Here is a 23,997-nt window from a genome sequence, read left to right on the forward strand (position 1 = left end):
CACGAAGCTCTTGTAGCTTGGTGGCAGTGATTGAAGAATTCTGTCAATGACGCAATCATCCGGAAGTTGAACTCCCAGTTGAATCAAGTGATTATTATACCCAGACATTCTGAGTATATGCTCACTGACAGAACTATTCTCTTCCATCTTGCAGCTATAGAACTTATTGGAGACTTCATATCTCTCAATCCGGGCATTTGCTTGAAATATTAACTTCAACTCCTGGAACATCTCATATGCTCCATGACGTTCAAAACGTCGTTGAAGTCCCGGTTCTAAGCCGTAAAGCATGGCACACTGAACTATTGAGTATTCATCAGCTTTGCTTTGCCAGACGTTCATAACTTCTGGTGTAGCTCTTGCAGGAGGCCTGGCACCTAGCGGTGCTTCCAGGACGTAATTCTTCTGTGCAGCAATGAGGATAATCCTCAAGTTACGGACCCAGTCCGTGTAATTGCTACCATCATCTTTCAACTTAGCTTTCTCAAGGAACGCATTAAAATTCAACGGAACAACAGCACGGGCCATATATCTACAATTAACATAGACAAGCAAGATACTATCAGGTACTAAGTTCATGATAAATTTAAGTTCAATTAATCATATTACTTAAGAACTCCCACTTAGATAGACATCTCTCTAATCATCTAAGTGATTACGTGATCCAAAGCAACTAAACCATGACCGATTAACACGTGAGATGGAGTAGTTTCAATGGTGAACATCACTATGTTGATCATATCTACTATATGATTCACGCTCGACCTTTCGGTCTCTTTGTTCCGAGGCCATATCTGTACATATGCTAGGCTCGTCAAGTTTAACCTGAGTACTCCGCGTGTGCAACTGTTTGCACCCGTTGTATTTGAACGTAGAGCCTATCACACCCGATTAACACGTGGTGTCTCAGCACGAAGAACTTTTGCAACAGTGCATACTCAGGGAGAACACTTTTATCTTGAAATTTTAGTGAGAGATCATCTTATAATGCTACCGTCAAACAAAGCAAGATAAGATGCATAAAGGATTAACATCACATGCAATCAATATAAGTGATATGATATGGCCATCATCATCTTGTGCTTGTGATCTCCATCTCCGAAGCACCGTCATGATCACCATCGTCACCGGCGCGACACCTTGATCTCCATCGTAGCATCGTTGTCGTCTTGCCAACTTATTGCTTTTACGACTATCGCTACCGCTTAGTGATAAAGTAAAACTATTACATGGCGATTGCATCTCATACAATAAAGCGACAACCATATGGCTCCTGCCAGTTGCCGATAACTCGGTTACAAAACATGATCATCTCATACAACACATTATATCACATCATGTCTTGACCATATCACATCACAGCATGCCCTGCAAAAACAAGTTAGACGTCCTCTACTTTGTTGTTGCAAGTTTTACGTGGCTGCTACGGGCTTAGCAAGAACCGTTCTTACCTACGCATCAAAACCACAACGATAGTTTGTCAAGTTGGTGATGTTTTAACCTTCGCAAGGACCGGGCGTAGCCACACTCGGTTCAACTAAAGTGAGAGAGACAGACACCCGCCAGTCACCTTTAAGCAACGAGTGCTCCGAACGGTGAAACCAGTCTCGCGTAAGCGTACGCGTAATGTCGGTCCGGGCCGCTTCATCTCACAATACCGCTGAACCAAAGTATGACATGCTGGTAAGCAGTATGACTTATATCGCCCACAACTCACTTGTGTTCTACTCGTGCATAGCATCAACGCATAAAACCAGGCTCGGATGCCACTGTTGGGTAACGTAGTAATTTAAAAAAAATTCCTACGCACACGCAAGATCATGGTGATGCATAGCAACGAGAGGGGAGAGTGTTGTCCACGTACCCTCGTAGACCGACAGCGGAAGCGTTATCACAACGCGGTTGATGTAGTCGAACGTCTTCACGATCCGACCGATCAAGTACCGAACGCACGGCACCTCCGAAGTTCTACACACGTTCAGCTCGATGACGTCCCTCGAACTCCGATCCAGCCGAGTGTTGAGGGAGAGTTTCGTCAGCACGACGGCGTGGTGACGATGATGATGTTCCACCGATGCAGGGCTTCGCCTAAGCTTCGCGACGGTATTATCGAGGTGTAATCTGGTGGAGGGGGCACCGCACACGGCTAAAATTATCGTATATCAAGTGTGTTCTTAGGTGCCCCCCTGCCCCCGTATATAAAGGAGCAAGGGGGAGGCCGGCTGCCTATGGGGCGCGCCAAGGAGAGGGGGGGAGTCCTCCTCCTAGTAGGAGTAGGACTCCCCTTTCCTAGTCCTACTAGGAAAAGAAGGGGGGAAGGAAAGAGAGGGAGAGGGAGAGGGAAAGGGGGCTGCGCCCCCCTCTCCCAGTCCAACTAGGACTCCTCTGGGAGGGGGCGCACCACCTCCTGGCTGCTGCCCTCTCTCTCCCCTCAAGGCCCACTAAGGCCCAATACTTCCCCGGGGGGTTCCGGTAACCCTCCGGCACTCCGGTTTAATCCGAAACTTCTCCGGAACACTTCCGGTGTCCGAATATAGTCGTCCAATATATCAATCTTTACGTCTCGACCATTTCGAGACTCCTCGTCATGTCCGTGATCACATCCGGGACTCCGAACAACCTTCGGTACATCAAATCATATAAACTCATAATAAAACTGTCATCGTAACTTTAAGCGTGCGGACCCTTTGGGTTCGAGAACTATGTAGACATGACCGAGACACCTCTCCGGTCAATAAACAATAGCGGGACCTGGATGCCCATATTTGCTCCTACATATTCTACGAAGATCTTTATCGGTCAGACCGCATAACAACATACGTTGTTCCCTTTGTCATCGGTATGTTACTTGCCCGAGATTCGATCGTCGGTATCTCGATACCTAGTTCAATCTCGTTACCGGCAAGTCTCTTTACTCGTTCCGTAATACATCATCCCGCAACTAACTCATTAGTCACAATGCTTGCAAGGCTTATAGTGATGTGCATTACCGAGTGGGCCCTGAGATACCTCTCCAACAATCGGAGTGACAAATCCTAATCTCGAAATACGCCAACCCAACAAGTACCTTTGGAGACACCTGTAGAGCACCTTTATAATCACCCAGTTACGTTGTGACGTTTGGTAGCACACAAAGTGTTCCTCCGGTAAACGGGAGTTGCATAATCTCATAGTCATAGGAACATGTATAAGTCATGAAGAAAGCAATAGCAACATACTAAACGATCGGGTGCTAAGCTAATGTAATGGGTCATGTCAATCACGTCATTCTCCTAATGAGGTGATCCCGTTAATCAAATGACAACTCATGTCTATGGCTAGGAAACATAACCATCTTTGATTAACGAACTAGTCAAGTAGAGGCATACTAGTGACACTTTGTTTGTCTATGTATTCACACATGTATTATGTTTCCGGTTAATACAATTCTAGCATGAATAATAAACATTTATCATGATATAAGGAAATATATAATACTTTATTATTGCCTCTAGGGCATATTTCCTTCACTCCCTCCCCCTAGCAATCGGCGACGACTGCCTGTGCGGCCGTGCCGTTATGTTGCCGGCCAACTGCCCTGCGTCTCCACTCCTCCAAGGCTCCAACACCCCTTCGCTAACCCCCTGCCTGCCGGGTTGCCGGACAGAATTTTGTTGAGGCCAACCACATCACAAACGGCACACAGGTAAACTAACATCTTCCGCCAAATTCCCCATTTACTAAGTAGTAGCCTTATTTTGTTTAGTTGCTTACATCTCGTGATAAGTAGTAGCCTGATCTTGCGTAAATTGCAAGGAAAATCATAGTCAGAGAAGAATTGATCTAGGACTTGTTAATATTGGTGAGTCATGCATGTACATGTGTCTATATTTGTGGATCTCAGACATCAGTCTTCAGGCGTTCATATATGTTTGTGCCTGCAGTCTTTCATTTAGCTCCGGATGCTGTGAAAAATTATCATAGATTTATACTGTGCCATCTGCACAATGTCAAAATGTTTCTAATAGCCGAAGTTATTTTCTGCTACTTAGTCTAGTTTTGATGCACCCAGAATTTCGTTATAATTACCAAAATATTGCAGGTATCGATGGAGGAACAGGTGGTAATGTCATTCTTGGTTTCTCAAGATTTGTCTAGGATTTCAGTAACTTGCAACATCACACGGTATGCTTTTGGTAATTAAACTTACATTTTGCTCCAGCAATGCATCTTACTGAAACCTTATAATAACCAATATCCTCAAGCGCCTTAATTGATCGTCGCTGTTGTAATAAAATAACACATATGATTCTCCGACTAAAAAAAGTTTATCCCAATTCTCTTCACCAAATCACGCACGACTTGTGGAATATTTTCTACGCATTCATTGTCCTTGTACGACAGCAAGTGTACCAACACCTGATTCCGTAGGTCATAATTGTCCTGCACGTGAATTATGCTGTCATGCAAGGCTCACATCTAAAAGGACACATGAATGGTGAATGTAGAGTACTCACCGGGACAACAGGTAATCCATGTTCATGATCATGCCACGTGCGCATAATCTTTAAAACTAAAAACCCAGACATATTGCTGCATAGGAGTAAATGTTATTAGCAATATGATAGATGAAAATATGGTCAAATAATTGGAATGTTAAGGTTATAACCTGTTTGGGTTTTTTGGAACTCCAATTGGTATGATGCGACGCCATCTAAAAACATCATCATTCTAGACAGGAATTGCTAATGCTATGTTTAGATGGAATGAAATACATTGAATCTTAAATATGTCCTTCTGTGAAGGATTCTTTTTTCCATGCATCCGATAGGGGAAGAGGGTCGAGTATAGTGATTGTTCTATCCAATAGGTCGAACAGGAAGAGGATGAAGCGACCGGTTGTACAAAACGGCAACAAAATCTGTGTGAAGTAGGCTTTAGAAATAAAATACGGGGGTGAAAAGCACACACAGAGATGGGAAGTATGATTACCAACTTGCACACCGAGACGTCAAAGCACATATCAGGCCAACAATGAAATAGTTTTGCAATAATGTAGCGTTGGGCATCAAATGGTAAACGGAGTTTTGGATCTTGTGTAGAGTCATTTAGTATCATCTGAGAGGAAAGTAACGGATTATTAACATTCTATGCGTTTATGGTTGCAATTATATGTGCTTGTCGCCGTAAAAAATAAGTATTATGAGATTTTAATAACTTACAGAAAATCTGAGATCCATATAGTGATATGGAGTGTCTTTAGCCCATTGAATGTCGTCTGTAGCATTTACTCGAACAACCATGTTAAAACTGTCGACATCAATAGCCCGTGTATTCTTTAGTAAGTCTTGTAGTTGTCTAAGACTTATACTTAGTGGGTAGGGCTTGGAGCTACGCATCCATTCTTTCCTATCAAATAAACCATAGCATCAACGATATAGTGAAAAAATAATATACATAAATGCAGATATTGTTATTTTGAAAGTTGACTTACTCTCGGGAATCTGCATTATGAATGGACATGATATGACCTCGAAGTTTGCAAAGTAGCTCATTTTTATTAAGTGGCATTCTCAGAACAACCATGGCAGGTGGCGGGTCCAATATTTCAACACCGTCAGTATCTATTATATCGTCTGCTGGATTATGGTACTCAGGAGTTCCTTTTATATCGTTCAGATCTGATTCATGGAGAATGATTGCTACTTTTTGCCTGAAGGGTTTGACATCTTCCTGCAAAAAAATAATTAGAATCAATATATTACAACATTGAATTAGATATGCAATACACTTTTGTCATCCTTCACGAATTACCTGTGTAACAGGATGTGACAGTTTGTGTCCTATCCAGTATTCAATGAATTGTAGCATGAACAAGCCGCAAGATGATCTATTGGTTAAAAAAATTGGGCACATTAGTAATAAGCAAACATAAGGAATTGTTGAATAATAATCAATAATTGTTACTGTTGCTCTCATTTCGCATTTGCTCATGTGATGATTTCAAACATACCCATCAGATTGAATTCGATCTTGAATATACTCTTTTATAGTCCATCTAGTTACATCAATATCTGGCCAAGTACCTAGGTTAAACCCATTCATCTTAGAAGCAATCTTTAGATGCGCCTCAAGCCCCTGAAGCTGTTAAATAGAAAAAAGAGTATGATAATATAGGTGAAACTAAATGCATGAATTCCAAGTACAGATATAGTAAAATCATACCATAAGTTGTAGATCAGCTCGGCTCATTCGAGAACCAAAAGAATCAAGTACTTGTATCTCGCGTTGTTCGATATTGACAACAGATAGATACCAATGCGTTTGGTTCATATTGATTGGAATGAACAACTGACACATAATATACAAGTCGTTGCCCCGGCTAGGTAAACAAATTGATAACAAATGATAGAACCATAGGTAGGAAAATTAGTCTAACCATGTCATGCTGTAGATACTTAAGCACCTTTTCAACGATGTGGTGATGACTCTCAAGGCTTATAGGAATTTCACCATCTCGCTTAAGTATTCCTGAATCATATGTAGTTTCCAAGAATACACGTGCACCCGCTGTACAAAATTTATCCTGGACCCTTAGACAGTAAATATATGCATTTATGACCTATAGTAGAAAAAGTAACAAATAAATTAGACATTCTTGAAGTGTGTAAGTATGATCATCGGAATATATTTTAGCTGACCTCGCTCTCCACCCATATCTCATCTTCTAAAAGACATTCCAAATCTCGACGTGTCAAGATTGTGTCATGGATATTCACTAACTTGGTTTTGCTAGGGAAGGACATGATGTATTCCTTCATTTCAGTAAAATTAATAGCACATGCATTTTCTTGTATCTCATTCAGATCCATCTGAAACAGCATAGACATAAGTACAGCTTAATTGAATAAAAAATGTGGTGGTTGTTTGTATAGCGCCTGTGGAAGCTGATCCGCTTGTTGCTAATACGTGAATGCAAGGAGCTTACCTCGGCGGGTGCGACGGACATGGCGAGTGGAGCGCAGAGGCAACGGCGGCCGTAGCGCAGCGTCGCCGAGAGGACGGCCTTGAGGTGCTTTACACCGGTGAGCCCGTCCCGGCTGCCGTCGTTTCCCCAACGTATACAGGTTCTCTTCCACGACTGATGAACGTGCCCACAAAGGATCGGCCAGAGAGAGAAGAAAGAGACCTATGCAGGGCGTCAATGGGGTAGTGCGAGCAGCCTTGCTTTATTATTTATACTTCCCTTCCGCTGAACTCGGGAATTTCTTCCTGCATGTGACGCGCGGCCTTAACTGCCCTGCAATCTCGGCGATTATCTTCCCTACATAGGGAAATCTCCGCGATTATCTTCCCTACATAAACATGATTGCTTTCATATGATTTGTTTACCGATAGGGAGCAAGAAAATCGCCAGAGATATCACTCCGTTTTATTGTCTCGTATACTCTTACTCTGAGTGGAAACATCCCATCCAGCGACAAATTTGGCTAGTCTATGGCGGATAAGATGGAAACACAAAGCAGTCCATTTTTTAAGTCTTCTAATGATATTCGTTTTGCTACCAGGAGAGCAAATATTGATACTCATGACTGTGCGTGAGTGGCGCAGAAGCACGTTGGCTGGATCATAGCCCTCATTTTATTCTACATAGTCTATGGCTGATAACATATTATGGTTTCAGTTAAATGAAATTCAGAGAGGCCGTCCCTCTTTAAAAAAATAAATGTAAAGCTGATAGTAAGAACATTATCTTTGGTCGAATGAAGCGCACATTTTTTTCTACTAAAAAATGTTAAAGCCAGATACACCTTACATTTTCGAATTTTCAAAAAACCTAATGCACATTTGAAGTGGGGCCACACACTCTATATTAGATAGCATATCAAACAATACCAAATGTACCAAAACTCAATGAGAAAGAAACAGAGGTAGACATGAACATTTAAGAGTTTAAACAACATGCACTTTACAAGAAAAATTGGACTGGTCTCTCTTGTCATTATCTTTCAAGTAGATTCCTTATCTTTCAACAGATTAACAGATTCAGATTCTACTACATATATGTGTCAATGCATTTTCTTACGAGTCCTGTGTCGGGTGGTTGGTGCGACATATGCCAAGGGATGGCTTATCATTGTGGGAGCCAATAAAACATCGCCGGTGCCTGGAAACGGGATGAGGCGAAGACATGCACGCCGGCGAATCTTACCCAGGTTCGGGGCTCTCCGAGGAGATAACACCCCTAGTCCTGCTCTGCGGGGTCTCCGCATGATCTCTAGATCGATAACGAGTAGCTACAATCGCTCCTAGAGCTGTTGGGATCAAGGGAGAGGAAGAACAAGGCTAGCTCTTGCCTCTCTCTCTATCTATGGTGTGTGTGCGTGTGCTATGCTTGGAAGCCAAACATGCAGAGGTGCCAACCCTTTGCATGGGTGCTCCGGGGGGTTTATATAGGCCTACCCCCCGGGGGTACAATAGTAATCCGACTGGGGACTGGCCCCGGCCGTCAGTGTCTACGTCTGCCGGCTTCTCCGCCGGCTGGTGGGTCCCGCCGGCTGCCGGCTCCTCGGTCGACAGGCCGGCCCCACCGCCTAGGGTCTTGTCGGCGGCTGCTTACTGTAGCCGCGCCTCTGATGATGAGGGCTTTGTCGAGGTTAGCGTGGCTACAGTGATCCGCATCGGGGGCTATCACTGTAGCCTCACCTCGTCTTGTCTCCTTAATGGGGCTCCTGCTTCGAGGAAGGGAGTCGCCGGCTTCTGGAGGCCGGCTATGCTCCTGGCCGACTAGGAAAAGCCGGGCCGCCTTCACGCCTCTCTCTGGCTGAAGGGGCCTGCAGTCCTTGGGCCGTACAGGAGTGGGTCGTGGATGACGTCGTAGCTGGCGTGGCTACAGTGCCCGGCCGCACGGGGGACATCCCCCCCGTACGGCCTCCTGTAGCCATGCCCGCCTCGGGCTTAGGGGGTCGTGGGCCGCACTGTGGCCACACCCCGTCATGTCGCCGTTATGTAGGAGTGGTTGTGGTCTTGGCCGGCTTCTAGGGGTCGGCGTCCTTCTTGGCCGGCTTCTTGGAGTCGGTGAGGCTGGGTCGCCTTTCGGGAGTCGGCTTTAGTTGTAGCCGGCCGGGGAAGGCGGCCCAAATGCTTGGAGTGCTTGAAGGCCCAAAGGCCTGATAAATTTTCTGAAGAGCCAGGGGTAGTCGGTGTGGCTACCCGTGGCCAATTACTCCGACAGTAGTCCCCGAAGCTGATTGGGCTTCGAGGTGGAGTGGGGTTCGAGAAGCTCGATCAGCTTCCTATCGTGACAAGCCGGCAGCTAGGAGCCGGCCTTGGTGCAGGCGCGCCGCCCTTAGTCGAATTCTTCTGGAGTCGGGGGGCGGGAACCCGCAGGCTCATGCACCGGGCCGCGGGCCGGCCTCGGGCCGTTGGCGTGCCACGTGGCCGGAAAGCCTGCCAGCCCACGCGCATGACGGGACATCGCCGCAGGGAGGGGGCCCGCCACGTCCGCGCCCCGGCCCAGGCGCGGATCCTTCGTATCCCGAAACCGCCCGCACGATCCGTGTGGCAGTTTCGACTCGCGCTTATGCGTAATAAACGCGAGACGTGGGGGGAGTGGGCGCAGTTAATCCCACGTCCCCCCCCCCCCCACGTCCGGCCTCTTCGGCCGCGTGAGGCTATAAGTAGGGGGAGGTGGAGGGCGGCAGACCCTCGCACGCTCCTCCTACTCCCTTCGCCTTCTCGCCTTGCTTGTTCTTGCGACAGCGCCTCGCCGCCGCGCTCTTCATTCGCACGCTCCTCCGCCGCCATGCTAGCTTCCGCTATGCCTCCCCACATTGAGCAGCTTGGCGGGGATTGGGATGGCTCCATCGTCCACAACGACCACATCGACTTCCTCCGCGACACCCGGCGTCTGCCCAGCAAGGAAAAAGTGGAGGTCCGCCTCGCGCCGGAGAAGGAGGTCAGGCCGGCGCCGCAGGAGGGCGAGCGGGTGGTCTTTCGCTCGCACTTCCTGCGCGGCTTCGGTCTGCCAGTGAGAGCTTTCTTCCGCTCCTGGCTGGACTTCTATCAACTCCAGCCGCATCACCTCACCCCCAACGCGGTGGTGCTGCTGTCGACCTTCGTCACCCTGTGCGAGGGCTATCTCGGCGTCCTCCCCACCCTCGAGCTCTGGGGGGAGTTCTTCCAGTCGAAGCTGGGCACGCGTGTGAGGGGCGTGCCGGCTCAGACCGGCGCCTTCATCGCGTCGCGGAGATCAGGCGCCGACAACCCCTTCCCCGTCATCACGCTGATCCAATCGGTGAAGAAGTGGCAGAAGTCATACTTCTACGTGCGGAACATCGCTCCCCGAGGCGACTACCTCAACCTGCCGGCTTACGTAGCCGGCCCGCCGGCGGGGAGGCTGCCCCAGTGGTCCTTCCGGGCGGTAACGCTGTCGCAGGGAGGAAACGCCGCCATCGCCCGCCTGCGGGTGATGGTCCAGTCGGAGGGGCTGACGGGGCCCGACCTCCTGGCCGCGTTCGTCACGCGCCGGGTCCTTCCGCTCCAGAGCCGGCCTCATCTGATCTGTCAGATGAGCGGCCAGCTCGATCCGAGCCGGATGTGTACCAAGGAGATGCCGCGGCCTGACGCCGCCGACATGGTGAACTACCTCGCCAATTGCCAGCTTTCCGACGACTGGCAATTTGGCAAGGAGCCATACAGCCGCGCCAATCCTCCGCCTACGGTACGCTCCCTTTCTCTTTTTCTCTTTCTCTCTCTCAGCTTTGTCGCCAAGTTCCTTTGGGCCGACTCTAACTCAGTCGGCTCGCTCTTTTTGACAGAGTCCTCTGCTTCGGCCGGCCGGCGGGGCGGACGCGGAGCGCCGCTTCGTCCCTGACCGGACCGAGCACGACCAGGAGGACCCCGACCTGGGGGCAGTCCATATGGAGGACGCCACCGAGCCGGCTGGCGGTGAAGCAGGCGGCTCCGGGGTTTCGCCTACCTTCGAGGACTGGCCAGACGAGGACGAAGCCGAAGCCGTCCCGCCCCGCCAGCCGGCCCCCGGACGCGGCGCGGGCTCTTCCGGCGCGCAGCCTGCTCGAGGTAGAGGCCAGAAATGTCGCGCCACCCAAGGCATGTTCGGCAGCCGGACGAAGAAGCCTAGGGGTGGGGCGGCGGCTACCAGGCGGGAAGAGGCCGCCGCGAAGGCGGCTCGCTTCCGCAAGGTGGTGAAGCAGCCGCAGACGGTATCGGCGTAAGTTCTCTCTTTCTTCGTACTGTCCTTCTCTCTTTTCTTGGGTGGTTTTCTGAGTCTTCGTCTTCTTTTTCAACGATCAGAGCTCCACTGTCACTTGAGCGGGCGGCTGCCGGCTCCGTTGTGGAGTCGCCAGGGGGCTCTGGGAGCACCACCCGCCGTGTAGATCCCCGTGCCGCCCTCCTGGAGGCGACGGAAAGGAACGCGCGGGAGGTGCGGGAGGAGCAGGAAGCGCGGGAGGAGCAGGAAGCGCGGGAGGCGGAGGCACGGAGGGCAGCCGCCGCCCAGGCAGCTCGGGAGGAGGAGGCGGCGAAGGCGCTCGCCGAGGCCGCAGCCAAGGCCCAGGCAGAGGCCGAGGCCGAAGCGGCGGCAGGGGAGGCCTTGATGGTCACCCCCCTGCGCACCATGGCGCCCGAGGGCGCGGATCCCTCGCCAGGGGGAGCCAGCGGTTCCCAGCCGGATCTGGGAGGGAGCGGCGACGATGTCATCTTCTTGAGGGAGGCGCCGGGGCCGACTCCTCCGACTGGGGCGGCCCAAGGCGGCCAGACTGAGCCTGCGCCCGCACAGTCGGCGGAAGGCGAGCCGGCCGCGGGAGCTGAGGTGGCGGTCCGGGTTCCGCCAAGCCGGCGCGCAGGGAAGGCCGCGTCGGAGCCGCAGAAAGCGGCGTCGGAGCCACGGCCGGCCGTGGGCTCTAGCTCGTCGGCCCGAGACGCGGAGGCGGCCAGCGCTACCTCAGGGTGGACGCCAGGCGGAGGGACAGCCGTGGTGAACATCGCTGCACAAGACGTCCGGACCCGGCTTCAGGGCCAAGCCGCGGCGCTGAGGCAGTTCACCGACGAATTCCTCGCCACGCGGGCTGCCATCCGGGTTAGTATTCTCATCTTGTTCTTGATTTCTCTCGTGGGGGCGCACCAGCGCACCCACTGGGTGTAGTCCCCGAGATTCGGGCCGACTGCTGAGCAGTCGGCTCGGATCTTCCTTGATGATTTTGTTTTTGCTGCTTTGTTCTCACTTCGGTCTTCTGTCCGTTTTGCAGGATTACCATAACCTCCGAGCGGCCGCCTTCAACTCCCAGGCTCGGGAGCTGGCTCACAAGACCGTCGATCTCACCGAAAGCCGAGGTATGTAACTTGATCTTTATCTCATGTGGGGGCGCGTCAGCGCACCCACTGGGTGTATTCCCCGAGATTCGGGCCGACTGCTGAGCAGTCGGCTCGGATCTTCCTTGATCATTCCTTATTGTTCTTCTTTTTCTTCTATCTCTGCAGCGGCCAACGCCAGTCTGAGGGCACAGCTGGGGGAGTCCCAGACTGCTCTTCATGCCAAGGACGCGGAGCTCGCCGCCTTGGTGCAGGAGCGCGACCGCCTGGTTAAGAAGCTGGCCGACCAGGAGGAAGGCCACAAGGCTGCGCTGAAAGCTGCGCAGGATCGCGAGGCCGCCCTTCAGGCCGAGTTCGAGACGGAGGCGGCCGGCTGGGCAGAGGTCAAGCAGACTCTGGTCTCTGGCTATGGCCAGATTGAGGACCTGGTTGACGGTAAGTCATCTACCACTTCGTCCTTTCTTGCCATCCGCCATTCGACTTGTTTTTCTGATTTTGGTGTTTTTCTTTCCTTTTCTTCTTCGCACAGAGTACTTCCCCGGCTATTCTACTGCCGCCAACCAATCCGTCGAAGCCCGTCGCCAGGCGAAGAGGCAAGCCGGCTTCGAGATCTCGCCAACCGTCGGCCGTTCGCTGGAGGAGCAGCTCCTGGCGATCCAGGCTCGCATCCAGCCGGCTCACAGGCTGCTCCGCCGGCTTCAGCGTGCCGGGTCGGCGGTCTTGGCCGCCCTCTGGCCCGGCCAAGTGGTCCCGCGCACTCCCAGCCGGACCGCCGACTGGCTGGAGGTGGCCGTCGGCCGCTTCGAGGCTTGGAAGGCGTCAGCGGCTCGCTCCGGCGCCAGGCGGGCGCTGGAGTTCGTCAAGGCCTGGTATCCCGGCCTGAACCTGGACTAGCTGGCGACCTGGCGGCAGCAAGCCGACACGGAGCTGGAGTCGGCGTGGCCGGCCATCATTCGGCGGGCTTCAGCGATCGCCGAGTACACCGACACCAACGTCTTCGCCCCCGAGGTGGACGACAATGGAGTCGCCCAGCCGGAAGATTGGTTCGGGCTGGACCCGGCGTACGGCGAGGACTCGGCGGAGGAGATCGACTCCAGCGATGAGGGCGAAGAGGAGGAGGAGGGTGAAGACGCCGAGCCGGCTGGTGGAGTAGCCGGCCAGCCTTACCGCGCCTCCAGCACTACGTCACGTGCGAGTGCATCTCCTGCCGCGGGAGGTGGTCAAGCCGGAACCAGCTAGGCGGCCACTCCTTCAGCCGGCGAGCTGCCTTCACCGACCCGTTCGGCCTCCAAGTCGCACCTTAGTCTTCTTTCTTTTATTTCCCTGTCTTGTTACTTTTGAACAATATTTGGTTAAGTCTGCACAATTCCACCCACTGGGTGTATTGAAACTCAAGTCTGTTGCCAGCCTTTGAGCGGCTTTATATATAAAGTTATGAAATCGGTCTTTCCTTGTGCTTTGGCTTTTTGTCCTTCTGCTTTTTTCCTTTGCCGCCCTCCCTTGGTTGCCGCCTCCCCAGTCAAACAGTTGCTCTGCAATCTGTAGCCGGGGAGTGCCTGGCCGATTGGGGAGGGGGAAGTACTTTTAGCTCTGCCGGATTTAAGCTAAGCTTTTTAGGAAGCCGGCCAGCCGGCTGCTGTGACAGCCGGCAGGCGTATATGGAGGCCGTCTCTTTGCTATATGGGTTAGTTGTTCCTTAGCCGTTTTTCGTGTGGGCGTCTTTTCTGTCTTTCCTCTTGCTAGTCGGACAGTCAGTTCTTTGAGCTGCGACTTTCAACAAGGGAGGACTTGGGAGCCGGCACACTACTTTGCTGACTTCGGGAAGAACTTAAGATATAGCTCAAGGCGGCCAGTCCCCGGGCCGACTAGTCGGACCCGGTGCCGGACAAGAGTTCAAAATGTAATAATACATTCATGGATATGACACTCGTCATTCATAGATAAATAAAAGGCAGTCCCCGAGTACTGTTCGGGGGGCCTGTTGGTTTGTAACTTAATACAAAAGGGGTAGCGTGGTACATACTGCTTTTCAGCTGTAAAATCGTCTTAGGAGGTTTGCGTTCCATGGTCGCTCCGACTCCTTGCCGGAGTCGTCTCTCTTGCGTGCTCTTGGCTTTTGCGCGTCGATCAAGTAGTAGGAGTCTTTGCCGAGTGCCTTGCTGACGACGAAGGGGCCTTCCCAAGGGGCCGAGAGCTTGTGCTGGCCGGCTGTTCGCTGGATCAGCCGGAGCACAAGGTCGCCCTCTTGGAAGGATCTTGGCTTGACCTTGCGGTTGTAGTAGCGGCGCAGGCCTTGCTGGTAGATGGCGGACCGGCTGAGGGCTAACAGTCGGCCTTCTTCCAGTAGGTCGACGTCGTCTTCTCTTGCTTCTTTGGCTTCCTCCTCCGTGTACATGGTGATCCGAGGCGAGTCGAACTCGATGTCTGTTGGGATGACAGCCTCGGCACCGTACACAAGGAAGAATGGAGTGAAGCCGGTTGACTTGTTGGGTGTAGTTCGCAGACTCCAGAGGACAGCCGGCAGCTCTTCGAGCCAGCAGCCGGCCGATTGCTCCAGTGGTACAACCAATCGGGGCTTGATGCCGGAGAGGATAAGTCCATTTGCTCGCTCGACTTGGCCGTTTGACTGCGGGTGGGCAACAGACGCTAAGTCCAGTCGGATGCCCTGTGTCGCGCAGAAACGTGCCAGTGCGCCTTTGGCGAAGTTCGTGCCGTTGTCGGTGATGATGCTGTGCGGCACGCCGTACCGAGTAGTGATGTCGGTGATGAATGTCACGGCAGTCGGCCCGTTCAGCTTCTTAATCGGCTTTGCTTCGATCCACTTTGTGAACTTGTCCACAGCAACGAGTAGATGTGTCAAGCCACCGCGGGCCGTCTTGAAAGGGCCCACCATGTCCAGTCCCCAGACGGCAAAGGGCCAGGTGAGGGGAATGGTCTTGAGGGCAGAAGCCGGCAGGTGTTGTTTGGAACTGAAGACTTGACATCCTCTGCAGGTCTTGACTATTTCTTTAGAATCCTCCAAGGCAGTCGGCCAGAAGAACCCATGGCGGAAAGCCTTGGCCACGAGGGATCTTGAGGCGGCGTGATGGCCGCATTCGCCTTGGTGGATGTCTTTGAGGATTGCCACTCCTTTTTCTGGCTCGACGCAGCGCTGGAAGATTCCAGTGACGCTGCGCTTCACAAGCTCCCTGTTGATTATTGTGTATGCTGCAGCTCGTCGTTGCACTAGTCTTGCTGCGATCTCATCAGCCGGCAGCTCTCTGCTGACTAGGAACTTGAGGATGGGCTGGGCCCATGAGGGAGCTGTGACTTCTTCTGCTGTTAACGTGGCCACCATGACTCGGGTGGGTGGGTTGGGTGTTGCATTGGAGTCGTCCACCGCTTCTTGTGTCGTTGCAGTCCCCGGGCCGACTGCTGCAGTCCCCGGGCCGGGTTCTGAAGTCCCTGGGCCGGGTGCGACTACGTCAGTCCCCGGGGCAGTCGTCGAAGTCCCCGCGCCGCCTGCGGGATTTCTTGAGCCGGATCCGGCTGTTTCTGGCGCAGGCGGTACGAAGATGGAATCCGACTCTGGAGACGGCTTGATGGACGGCTTGAGGAGGCGCTGGAGGGAGACGCCCGTCGGTATGGCTTGTCGGGTGGAGCCGATCCGTGCTAGGGCATCTGCTTGGTCGTTGTCGGCCCTTGGCACGTGAAGGAACTCGCACCCTTCGAAGTATCCGCTCATCTGCTGGACGAGGAATCGGTAGCTTGCCATGTTTGCGTCCTTGGCGTCCTAGTCGCCAGATGATTGCTGGACCACTAAGTCTGAGTCGCCGTAGCACAGGATCCGGCGTATGCCGAGTTCTTTGGCTAGCCGGAGCCCATGTACGAGCGCCTCGTACTCGGCCACGTTGTTGGAGGCGGCGAAGTGGATCTGCAGCGTGTACTTGAGCTTGTCGCCTTTGGGAGAGGTGAGGACGATGCCGGCTCCCAAGCCAGTGCGCATCTTGGACCCGTCAAAGTGCATCCGCCAATGGGTGGAGTCGGGAGCCGGTGGTAAGTACTGGGTCTCGGCCCAGTCGACGAGGAAGTCGGCCAATGCTTGCGACTTGATGGCGGTGCGGGGTTGATAGAAGATCGTGTAGGGCGCCAAGGCAATGGCCCATTTGGCCACCCGGCCGGATGCATCCCGGCTGCCTATGATCTCGGCGAGCGGGGCAGTGCACACGACCGTGATGGGGTGCTCTTGGAAGTAGGGCTTCAATTTTTTGGCAGCGAAGTACACCCCATAGCACATCTTCTGGTAGTGCGGGTAGTTTTGCTTCGAGCTAGATAGTACTTCGCTGAGATAGTAGACCGGCCTCTGGACCAGCTGGGCTCGGCCTTCCTCCGGGCGCTGGACCACAACAACAGTGCTGACGACTTGGCTTGTCGCGGCGATGTAGAGGAGCATGGGCTCCTTTTCAGTCGGCGCGGCCAGGACAGGCGGAGTGGTCAACATTTTCTTCAACTCATGGAAGGCTTGGTCGGCTTGATCATTCCACTCAAAGTGAGTGGACTTCTTCATGAGTCGGTACAGGGGAAGGGCCTTCTCTCCTAGTCGGCTGATAAAACGGTTCAGGGAGGCTAAGCAGCCAGTGAACTTCTGCACATCTCACAGCTTGGTGGGAATCTCCATCCTCTCGATGGCTTTGATCTTGACAGGGTTGCACTCAATGCCGCGTTCGGAGACCAGGAAGCCTAGCAGCTGGCCGGCTGGCACTCCGAACACGCACTTCTCGGGGTTGAGCTTGATCTGGAATCGGCACAAGTTGGCGAATGTTTCCTTCAGGTCTTCCAGCAAGGTACCGCGCTTCTCTGTCTTCACCACAATGTCGTCTACGTAGACGTGGGCATTTCTGCCGAGTTGTTTCAAGAGACATTTCTGCATGCAATGCTGAAAAGTGGCACCGGCGTTTCTCAAGCCGAATGTCATTGTCAGGTAGCAGAAAGCTCCAAAGGGTGTGATGAAGGCAGTCTTCAGGCGGTCAGCCGGGTCCAACTTGATCTGATGATACCCTGAGTATGCATCCAAAAAACACAACAGCTCGCATCCGGCTGTGGAGTCTATCACTTGGTCAATCCGTGGCAAACCAAACGGATCCTTTGGGCAGGCCTTGTTCAAACTTGTGTAGTCTATACACATGCGCCACTTGTTATTCTTCTTCAAAACTAGAACTGGATTGGCAAGCCATTCTGGAAAGAACACTTCCATGATGAAGCCGGCTGCAAGGAGCCGGGCTATCTCTTCTCCCACGATTCTTCGCTTCTCTTCTGATAGTCGGCGGAGGGGTTGCCTGACCGGCTTCGCATCAGCTCGGACATGTAACTTGTGCTCGGTGAAATCCTTCGGGACACCCGGCATGTCCTTTGGGGACCATGCAAAGATGTCTCGATTCTCACGGAGGAAGTCGGCGAGCTCGCCTTCCTATTTACTGTCCAAGTTCGCCCCAATTACGGCGAACCTCTCCGGGTGTTCCGGGTCTAGAGGTATCTTCTTTGTCTCTTTCGCGGGCTGGAAGGAGCCCTGCGCATCACAGTCCTTGGGGTTGGGGGACAAGGCCGGCTGCTTGCCGGCCATGGCCACAACCCGCTCCAACATCTTCTTCTCTTCGGCCACCACGAGGGACTCGGCCAGCCGGCTGCTGGCCATGGCACACTCGATGGACTTCTTGTAGTCGCCGGCTACCGTGATGATCCCCTTCGAGCTCGGCATCTTCATCTTCAGGTAGGCATAGTGGGGCACAGCCATGAACTTGGCCAAAGCAGGTCGGCCAAGTAGCGCATGATAGGGGCTCTCCAGGTCCACCACCTCGAACCATATTGCTTCCCGGCGGAAGTGATCTTTGTCTCCGAAGAGAACATCCATTTTGATCTTGCCGATTGGAGAGCAAGATAGGCCGGGTACGATACCATGGAAGACAGTGCGGCTCGGCATGAGCTGCTTTGCTTTGATGTTCAGCTTGTCCATGGTGTCGCGGTACAGTATGTTGATACTGCTTCCGCCGTCTATCAGGACGCGGGAAAATCTGGCAGCTCGCCTCTCCGTCGCAAGGGTGACGTCCAAGACCATAGCATAGGAGCCAGGCGAAGGCATCACCTCTGGGTGGTCGGCCTGGCTCCAGCTGATGGGCTTTTCCGACCAGTGCATGAATTCGGCGGTGCTAGAAGCGACTGCGTTTACTTCTTGGTGTTGCCGGCGTCGGCTGCGCTTGTCGTTGACTTGACTTGTGAAGACGACGTAGGCGTCGTGCGCTTCGGGGAACTCGTCTTGGATGGCGCCGACCGCAGGCCGGGCCGCCGGCTGTTGGGGAGCTGGAGGCGGCGGGCCGGGAGGCGGAGGCGGCACCATCCCTTCGCCCTTGGTGATGCGGGTGAGCCAGTGGCATTTACGTGTTGTATGGTTGGACGGCTTCGCGCCGCTGTGGAACTTGTAGGGAGCATCGAGTGCTTGCTCGTAGGAGAAGGACGGCTGCCAGGGCGGCCGGCCTCCCTTCTTCTTGGGAGCGGGCCGCTCCTCGGGCTGCTCGTCTTCAACTGTGGCCACCTGCCGACTGGAGGAAGTCGGCATGGGGCCCTTGCGCTTGTGGTCGTTCTGGTAGGGGCGCCGGTTTGGGTCGCCAGCCGGCGTCTTGGGAGCCGGAGCGACTACCTTCCCCGAGGCGTCCACTCGGAGCTCGGTCTTCATGGAGGAGTCGGCAGTGGCATACTTGTCGGCGGTGATCAGCAACTCATCGAGGGTAGCCGGCTCGTCGCAGAGGAGTCGGTGCTTGAGGAGGGTGCCCTCTCGGCGCCCGGCAGTGAAGTACTCGATGGCCTGGACCTCGTGCACTCCCTCGCAGGAGTTGCGGAGCTCGGCCCATCGCGTGAGGTAGTCGCGGGTCGACTCGTTGGGCCCTTGGACGCAGAGGGAGAGCTGGCGAGGCTTGGGGGGCCGCTTGTAGGTGCTGGTGAAGTTGCGGACGAAAACCTCGGTGAAGTCCAGCCAGCTGTTGATGCTGTATGGCTTGAGGCTGTTGAGCCACGTGTGCGCCGTCCCTTGCAGCATCAAGGGGACGTACTTCACGGCGACGCGCCGATTGCCGTTGGCGATGCTGACGGCTGTAGAGTAGTCGATGAGCCAATCTTCCGGCTTCACCGAGCCGTTGTACTTGGGTGTGTCTCTGGGGAGCGAGAACCCTTTGGGGAAGGGCTCGTCGCGGATGCGGGGGCCAAAGCATGGCGGGCCAACATCGTCTTCTTCTTCTAACGCCAAGGACCGAGCAAGGCGGTCGATCCTGTGGCGGGCGTCACTCTCGCCGACTCCTTCTCGGCGGCCGAGTCGGTCGCCAAGAGTCGGATGCATGATGGGCGGCGGAGTGAGGCGTCTTTCTCTTCGAGGCGGGGGAGGCGGCAGGTTTCCTTGGTGTTCAACCGCCCGAGGGCGGCCATCCGCATCGCGCTCGATAGTGATGCGAGTCCGGCTGCGGCTGGCAGCCGGCTCCTTATCTTTCCTCTGGCGCGTGCCGCTCGCAGTCGGCGAGCGAGACGTCGCGGCGTGCTCCCGGCGCGGGGGATGGCTATCAGCACGGGCGCCGGCTTCGTGCCGTTCTGCAGCCGCGTCGATCAGCTGCTGGATCCGTCTTGTCATGTAGGGGAGCTCATCGGCCCCCAGCCCATTGAGCTCCTCTGCGGCCGCCTGAGCGGCTCGCAGATTCTCGAGCGGGGTGGCGTAGACGGGGCGATCTGCGCCCAGCATGCTGGCAACGGCTGCGCCGCGCTTCTGGACGAAGCCGGCTCGGCTCGGACCGCTGGGCGGCGGCGTCCCGAAGGCGGCGCGGTCGACTTCGCGCTGGTGGGCCTCAGCGAGGCGTCTCATCGAGGCTATCTTCTTGCTCTCCGTGATGAGGGCAAGACGGCGTGCCTCCAGGGTCTCGGCGTCGGCGTCGGCTGGGATGGGGATGGAGAGGTCGTGCATCGCCGCTTGCTGAGCGTCGCGGGCGCTCCCGCCCGAGTTGGAGACGTGGCTGATGACCAGCACTTCGGTGACAGCGCTGCTGCCGCTGTCAGCTCGAGGGAGTGGGTCGTCGAAGACCACCACGTCGGAGGGGTAGGCGTCGAGCGACGCGGTGTCGGAGTCGATGAGCATCGGGTCGGTGGAGCCGACAGACTCCATGTCCGCAGCAGGCTCGCTGGAGACGTGAAGTTGGTCGAGGAGGCTGACGAGGCGGCTCTCGGGGTAATCGGTGCCTGCGTCGGACGCAGGCTCGTCGGAGATGCGAGTCTCGCCGAGCAGATCGGCGAGGCGGCTCGCTGCGCAGGCGTCGTCGACGCCTTGCAGCGCGTCGGGGCAAACGCCATCGGGCGCAGCAGGCTGGCTGCGCTCGCGGGGAAGGAAGAAGGTTCCCGTCCAGAACAGGTCTCCGGACAACGGTGCACCTGGCCCCACGGTGGGCGCCAAATGTCGGGTGGTTGGTGCGACATATGCCAAGGGATGGCTTATCATTGTGGGAGCTAATAAAACGTCGCCGGTGCCTGGAAACGGGATGAGGCGAAGACATGCACGCCGGCGAATCTTACCCAGGTTCGGGGCTCTCCGAGGAGATAACACCCCTAGTCCTGCTCTGCGGGGTCTCCGCATGATCTCTAGATCGATAACGAGTAGCTACAATCGCTCCTAGAGCTGTTGGGATCAAGGGAGAGGAAGAACAAGGCTAGCTCTTGCCTCTCTCTCTATCTATGGTGTGTGTGCGTGTGCTATGCTTGGAAGCCAAACATGCAGAGGTGCCAACCCTTTGCATGGGTGCTCCGGGGGGTTTATATAGGCCTACCCCCGGGGGTACAATAGTAATCCGACTGGGGACTGGCCCCGGCCGTCAGTGTCTACGTCTGCCGGCTTCTCCGCCGGCTGCTGGGTCCCACCGGCTGGTGGGTCCCGCCGGCTGCCGGCTCCTCGGTCGACAGGCCGGCCCCACCGCCTAGGGTCTTGTCGGCGGCTGCTTACTGTAGCCGCGCCTCTGATGATGAGGGCTTTGTCGAGGTTAGCGTGGCTACAGTGATCCGCATCGGGGGCTATCACTGTAGCCTCACCTCGTCTTGTCTCCTTAATGGGGCTCCTGCTTCGAGGAAGGGAGTCGCCGGCTTCTGGAGGCCGGCTATGCTCCTGGCCGACTAGGAAAAGCCGGGCCGCCTTCACGCCTCTCTCTGGCTGAAGGGGCCCGCAGTCCTTGGGCCGTACAGGAGTGGGTCGTGGATGACGTCGTAGCTGGCGTGGCTATAGTGCCCGGCCGCACGGGGGACATCCCCCCGTACGGCCTCCTGTAGCCATGCCCGCCTCGGGCTTAGGGGGTCGTGGGCCGCACTGTGGCCACACCCCGTCATGTCGCCGTTATGTAGGAGTGGTTGTGGTCTTGGCCGGCTTCTAGGAGTCGGCGTCCTTCTTGGCCGGCTTCTTGGAGTCGGTGAGGCTGGGTCGCCTTCCGGGAGTCGGCTTTAGTGGTAGCCGGCCGGGGAAGGCGGCCCAAATGCTTGGAGTGCTTGAAGGCCCAAAGGCCTGATAAATTTTCTGAAGAGCCAGGGGTAGTCGGTGTGGCTACCCGTGGCCAATTACTCCGAGATCCTGCTACTACAGACTTGAGCTCCTTATTCCGAGGTAGTGAAGAAAAATTGGACTGGTCTCTCATGTCCGATATTATAGTAGATTGATTGACACTCTTGCCTAACATGCTGAATTCTACACATGAAAAAGCATCACCTCGAGGGTCAATTCTAGACATGAAAAAGCATCACCTAGAGGGTCTGAAAATTAACGCAATGTATGGATTTGGATGATGATTGACACTCTGTGCATACATGGCTGAATCAAATGTTGGACTTGGCTGATGTCTACTCTGCTCACGGCGCTTGTTAACAGGGGTCAAGTGGAAGCATACCTCTGGTGTAGATGCCGTAGGCGACATTGGAGTGCTGGACGGATGTTTCTGTACCTCCAGCAAACTCGGAGCTTCTTCCTCCCGTGATGCTCTTAACTGTCGTATCTGAAACAGATGAGAATTTTGTTTGCAACCAATTAGGTGATGATATGGAAACTGCTGTACCCACTCAACAATTGGAAAAGGAGGCCATGGATCTTCAGAACGAAGAGCAAAACAAGATGGTTGAGGACCAGTGTCAGGAAGATGCAGCAGAAACTGCACCAGTTTCCTCTGACGAGCAAGATGGTAGCACTGAAGAAATAGAAGAAGAGGCCATGGATCCTCATAACGTGTTAACAGGGTTCAAGGAGAAGCATACCTCTGGTGTAGACACCGCAGCAGACATTGGCGAACTCGGAGCTCCTTCCTGCTGCGAACTCGGCGAAAACATTGGATGTTTCGTCGACAATTAACGTGATGGAGATTCCAGCGTAGTACTCTTCCTTCTTATAGCAAAAAAGAACAATCCGGGTCAAACACTCGATTGAGTTTTGTTGGACAAGGACACGGTCTGCATCATCTAATCGTAATCGGATCCCCTTATGTACATGTCTGCATTTGGTCTACTGCTAAGGTTCCATCACCGTGCTTCTTCCTGATCCTGCCCCCTCTTGCGCAGCTCTTGCTTTCCTGGATCTTCCTCAGCCACTGTACAAGAGATGATTGTGGAATGGACGTTGAACACCGAGTACCCGCGCTCGGCCTAGCTCTTGACAGACACCGGGGGAGCTGGGAATGCGCGCTCCTGGTCGCCGCTGGCATACATGAGCTGGTGGAGACGCCGGTCGGCGTGCGGGACGGAGCCGGCGGGGACGGCAGCCACGGCGCCGCCGCTGGCTTCCGAGTCTCGCGGAGGAGGGGGGCGAGGCGGGCCTCGATGCGGTCCACACCGGCGGCGGCCACATCCTCGTCCCGCAGGTAGACGAGGCAGGCGAGGCGGCCGCGATGCGACCACGCCCTGGCATCGACGACGCTGCAGCTCATGTCGGCCAGCACGGCGAACACCTCGGAGATGAGCCTCGTGCGGTCGGCGCCCGTCAGCTCAAGCACGGTGGTCGTGGCCGCCGCCGGCGACGCCGTTTGTTCGCACGGAGAGGCGAGGTTGAGGAGGAGGCCGGGATTGCGGAGGACGGCGGCGCGGCGTGGCTGGGGCCTCGGGGTGGCGCGCGTAGAGGTGCGATGGTCGCTGCTTGTGGTCGCCGGCGACGGCGTGTGGCGAGTGGCCGCCGGAGCTGTGCAAGGAGGCGCGAGGCGTGGGCACAGGAGCTCGGGAGCGATCGCGCCTCTCCGCGCCGTCCATCCTCCCGCGCGAGGCACCGCGGCCGCCGGCGCACGACGGAATGGGCGTAGCCGCCGGCGTAGAGTGGATAAGAGAAAGGAAAGGACTGCGGACTGAATTGAAATGCCTATAGGTTTTTTTTTTAAAAGTCAAACGTTTTTTCTGGATGCCACTAAAACAGGGACTGCGGGTTGATTTCCTGTGAACTGAGGGGGCTTTTTGCAAAACTACCACGAGGAGGTTGGACGAAACGTAAGAGGAAAGAAGAAACCTTACGTTTCTTTTAGGTAGTAGAGAATAGTAGAGATAGAGATAGAGATGTGCATGTGAGCCCCCCGTAATGAACCTGTTCCCGACACCTCTTAAGCCGATGAGCTGCGAATTCTTTCGAAATTAATAGTCATGGTCCTCTGATCTGCGATACACATCCTAGAA

The 23,997-nt window shown here is 54.5% G+C and overlaps 1 protein-coding gene across 9 annotated transcripts; it reads right to left on the reverse strand.

The window, feature by feature from the left end:
- Window positions 1-4,088: 4,088 nt before the first annotated feature.
- On the reverse strand, window positions 4,089-23,693 carry LOC109781397 (uncharacterized). Of its 9 annotated transcripts, none has more exons than XM_073503683.1 (13): window positions 22,603-23,687; window positions 22,242-22,346; window positions 6,968-7,334; window positions 6,681-6,851; window positions 6,205-6,601; window positions 5,993-6,123; window positions 5,794-5,869; window positions 5,474-5,712; window positions 5,202-5,388; window positions 4,976-5,097; window positions 4,649-4,900; window positions 4,497-4,572; window positions 4,089-4,422 (listed from the first exon to the last, which is right to left on the reverse strand). In XM_073503683.1, exons 5-11 carry the CDS (start codon window positions 6,337-6,339, stop codon window positions 4,711-4,713), a joined length of 1,080 nt encoding a protein of 359 aa, XP_073359784.1. In that variant the 5' UTR covers window positions 6,340-6,601; window positions 6,681-6,851; window positions 6,968-7,334; window positions 22,242-22,346; window positions 22,603-23,687; the 3' UTR covers window positions 4,089-4,422; window positions 4,497-4,572; window positions 4,649-4,710. The 9 variants fall into 9 exon arrangements, with proteins under 9 accessions (XP_073359784.1, XP_073359785.1, XP_073359790.1 ...); XM_073503684.1 differs by having other exon boundaries at window positions 4,972-5,097; XM_073503689.1 differs by having other exon boundaries at window positions 4,972-5,097; window positions 5,993-6,601; window positions 6,968-7,303; window positions 22,603-23,693.
- Window positions 23,694-23,997: the final 304 nt, after the last annotated feature.

The sequence above is a fragment of the Aegilops tauschii genome, chromosome 7 (assembly GCF_002575655.3).
Source record: "Aegilops tauschii subsp. strangulata cultivar AL8/78 chromosome 7, Aet v6.0, whole genome shotgun sequence".
NCBI lineage: Eukaryota > Viridiplantae > Streptophyta > Magnoliopsida > Poales > Poaceae > Aegilops > Aegilops tauschii.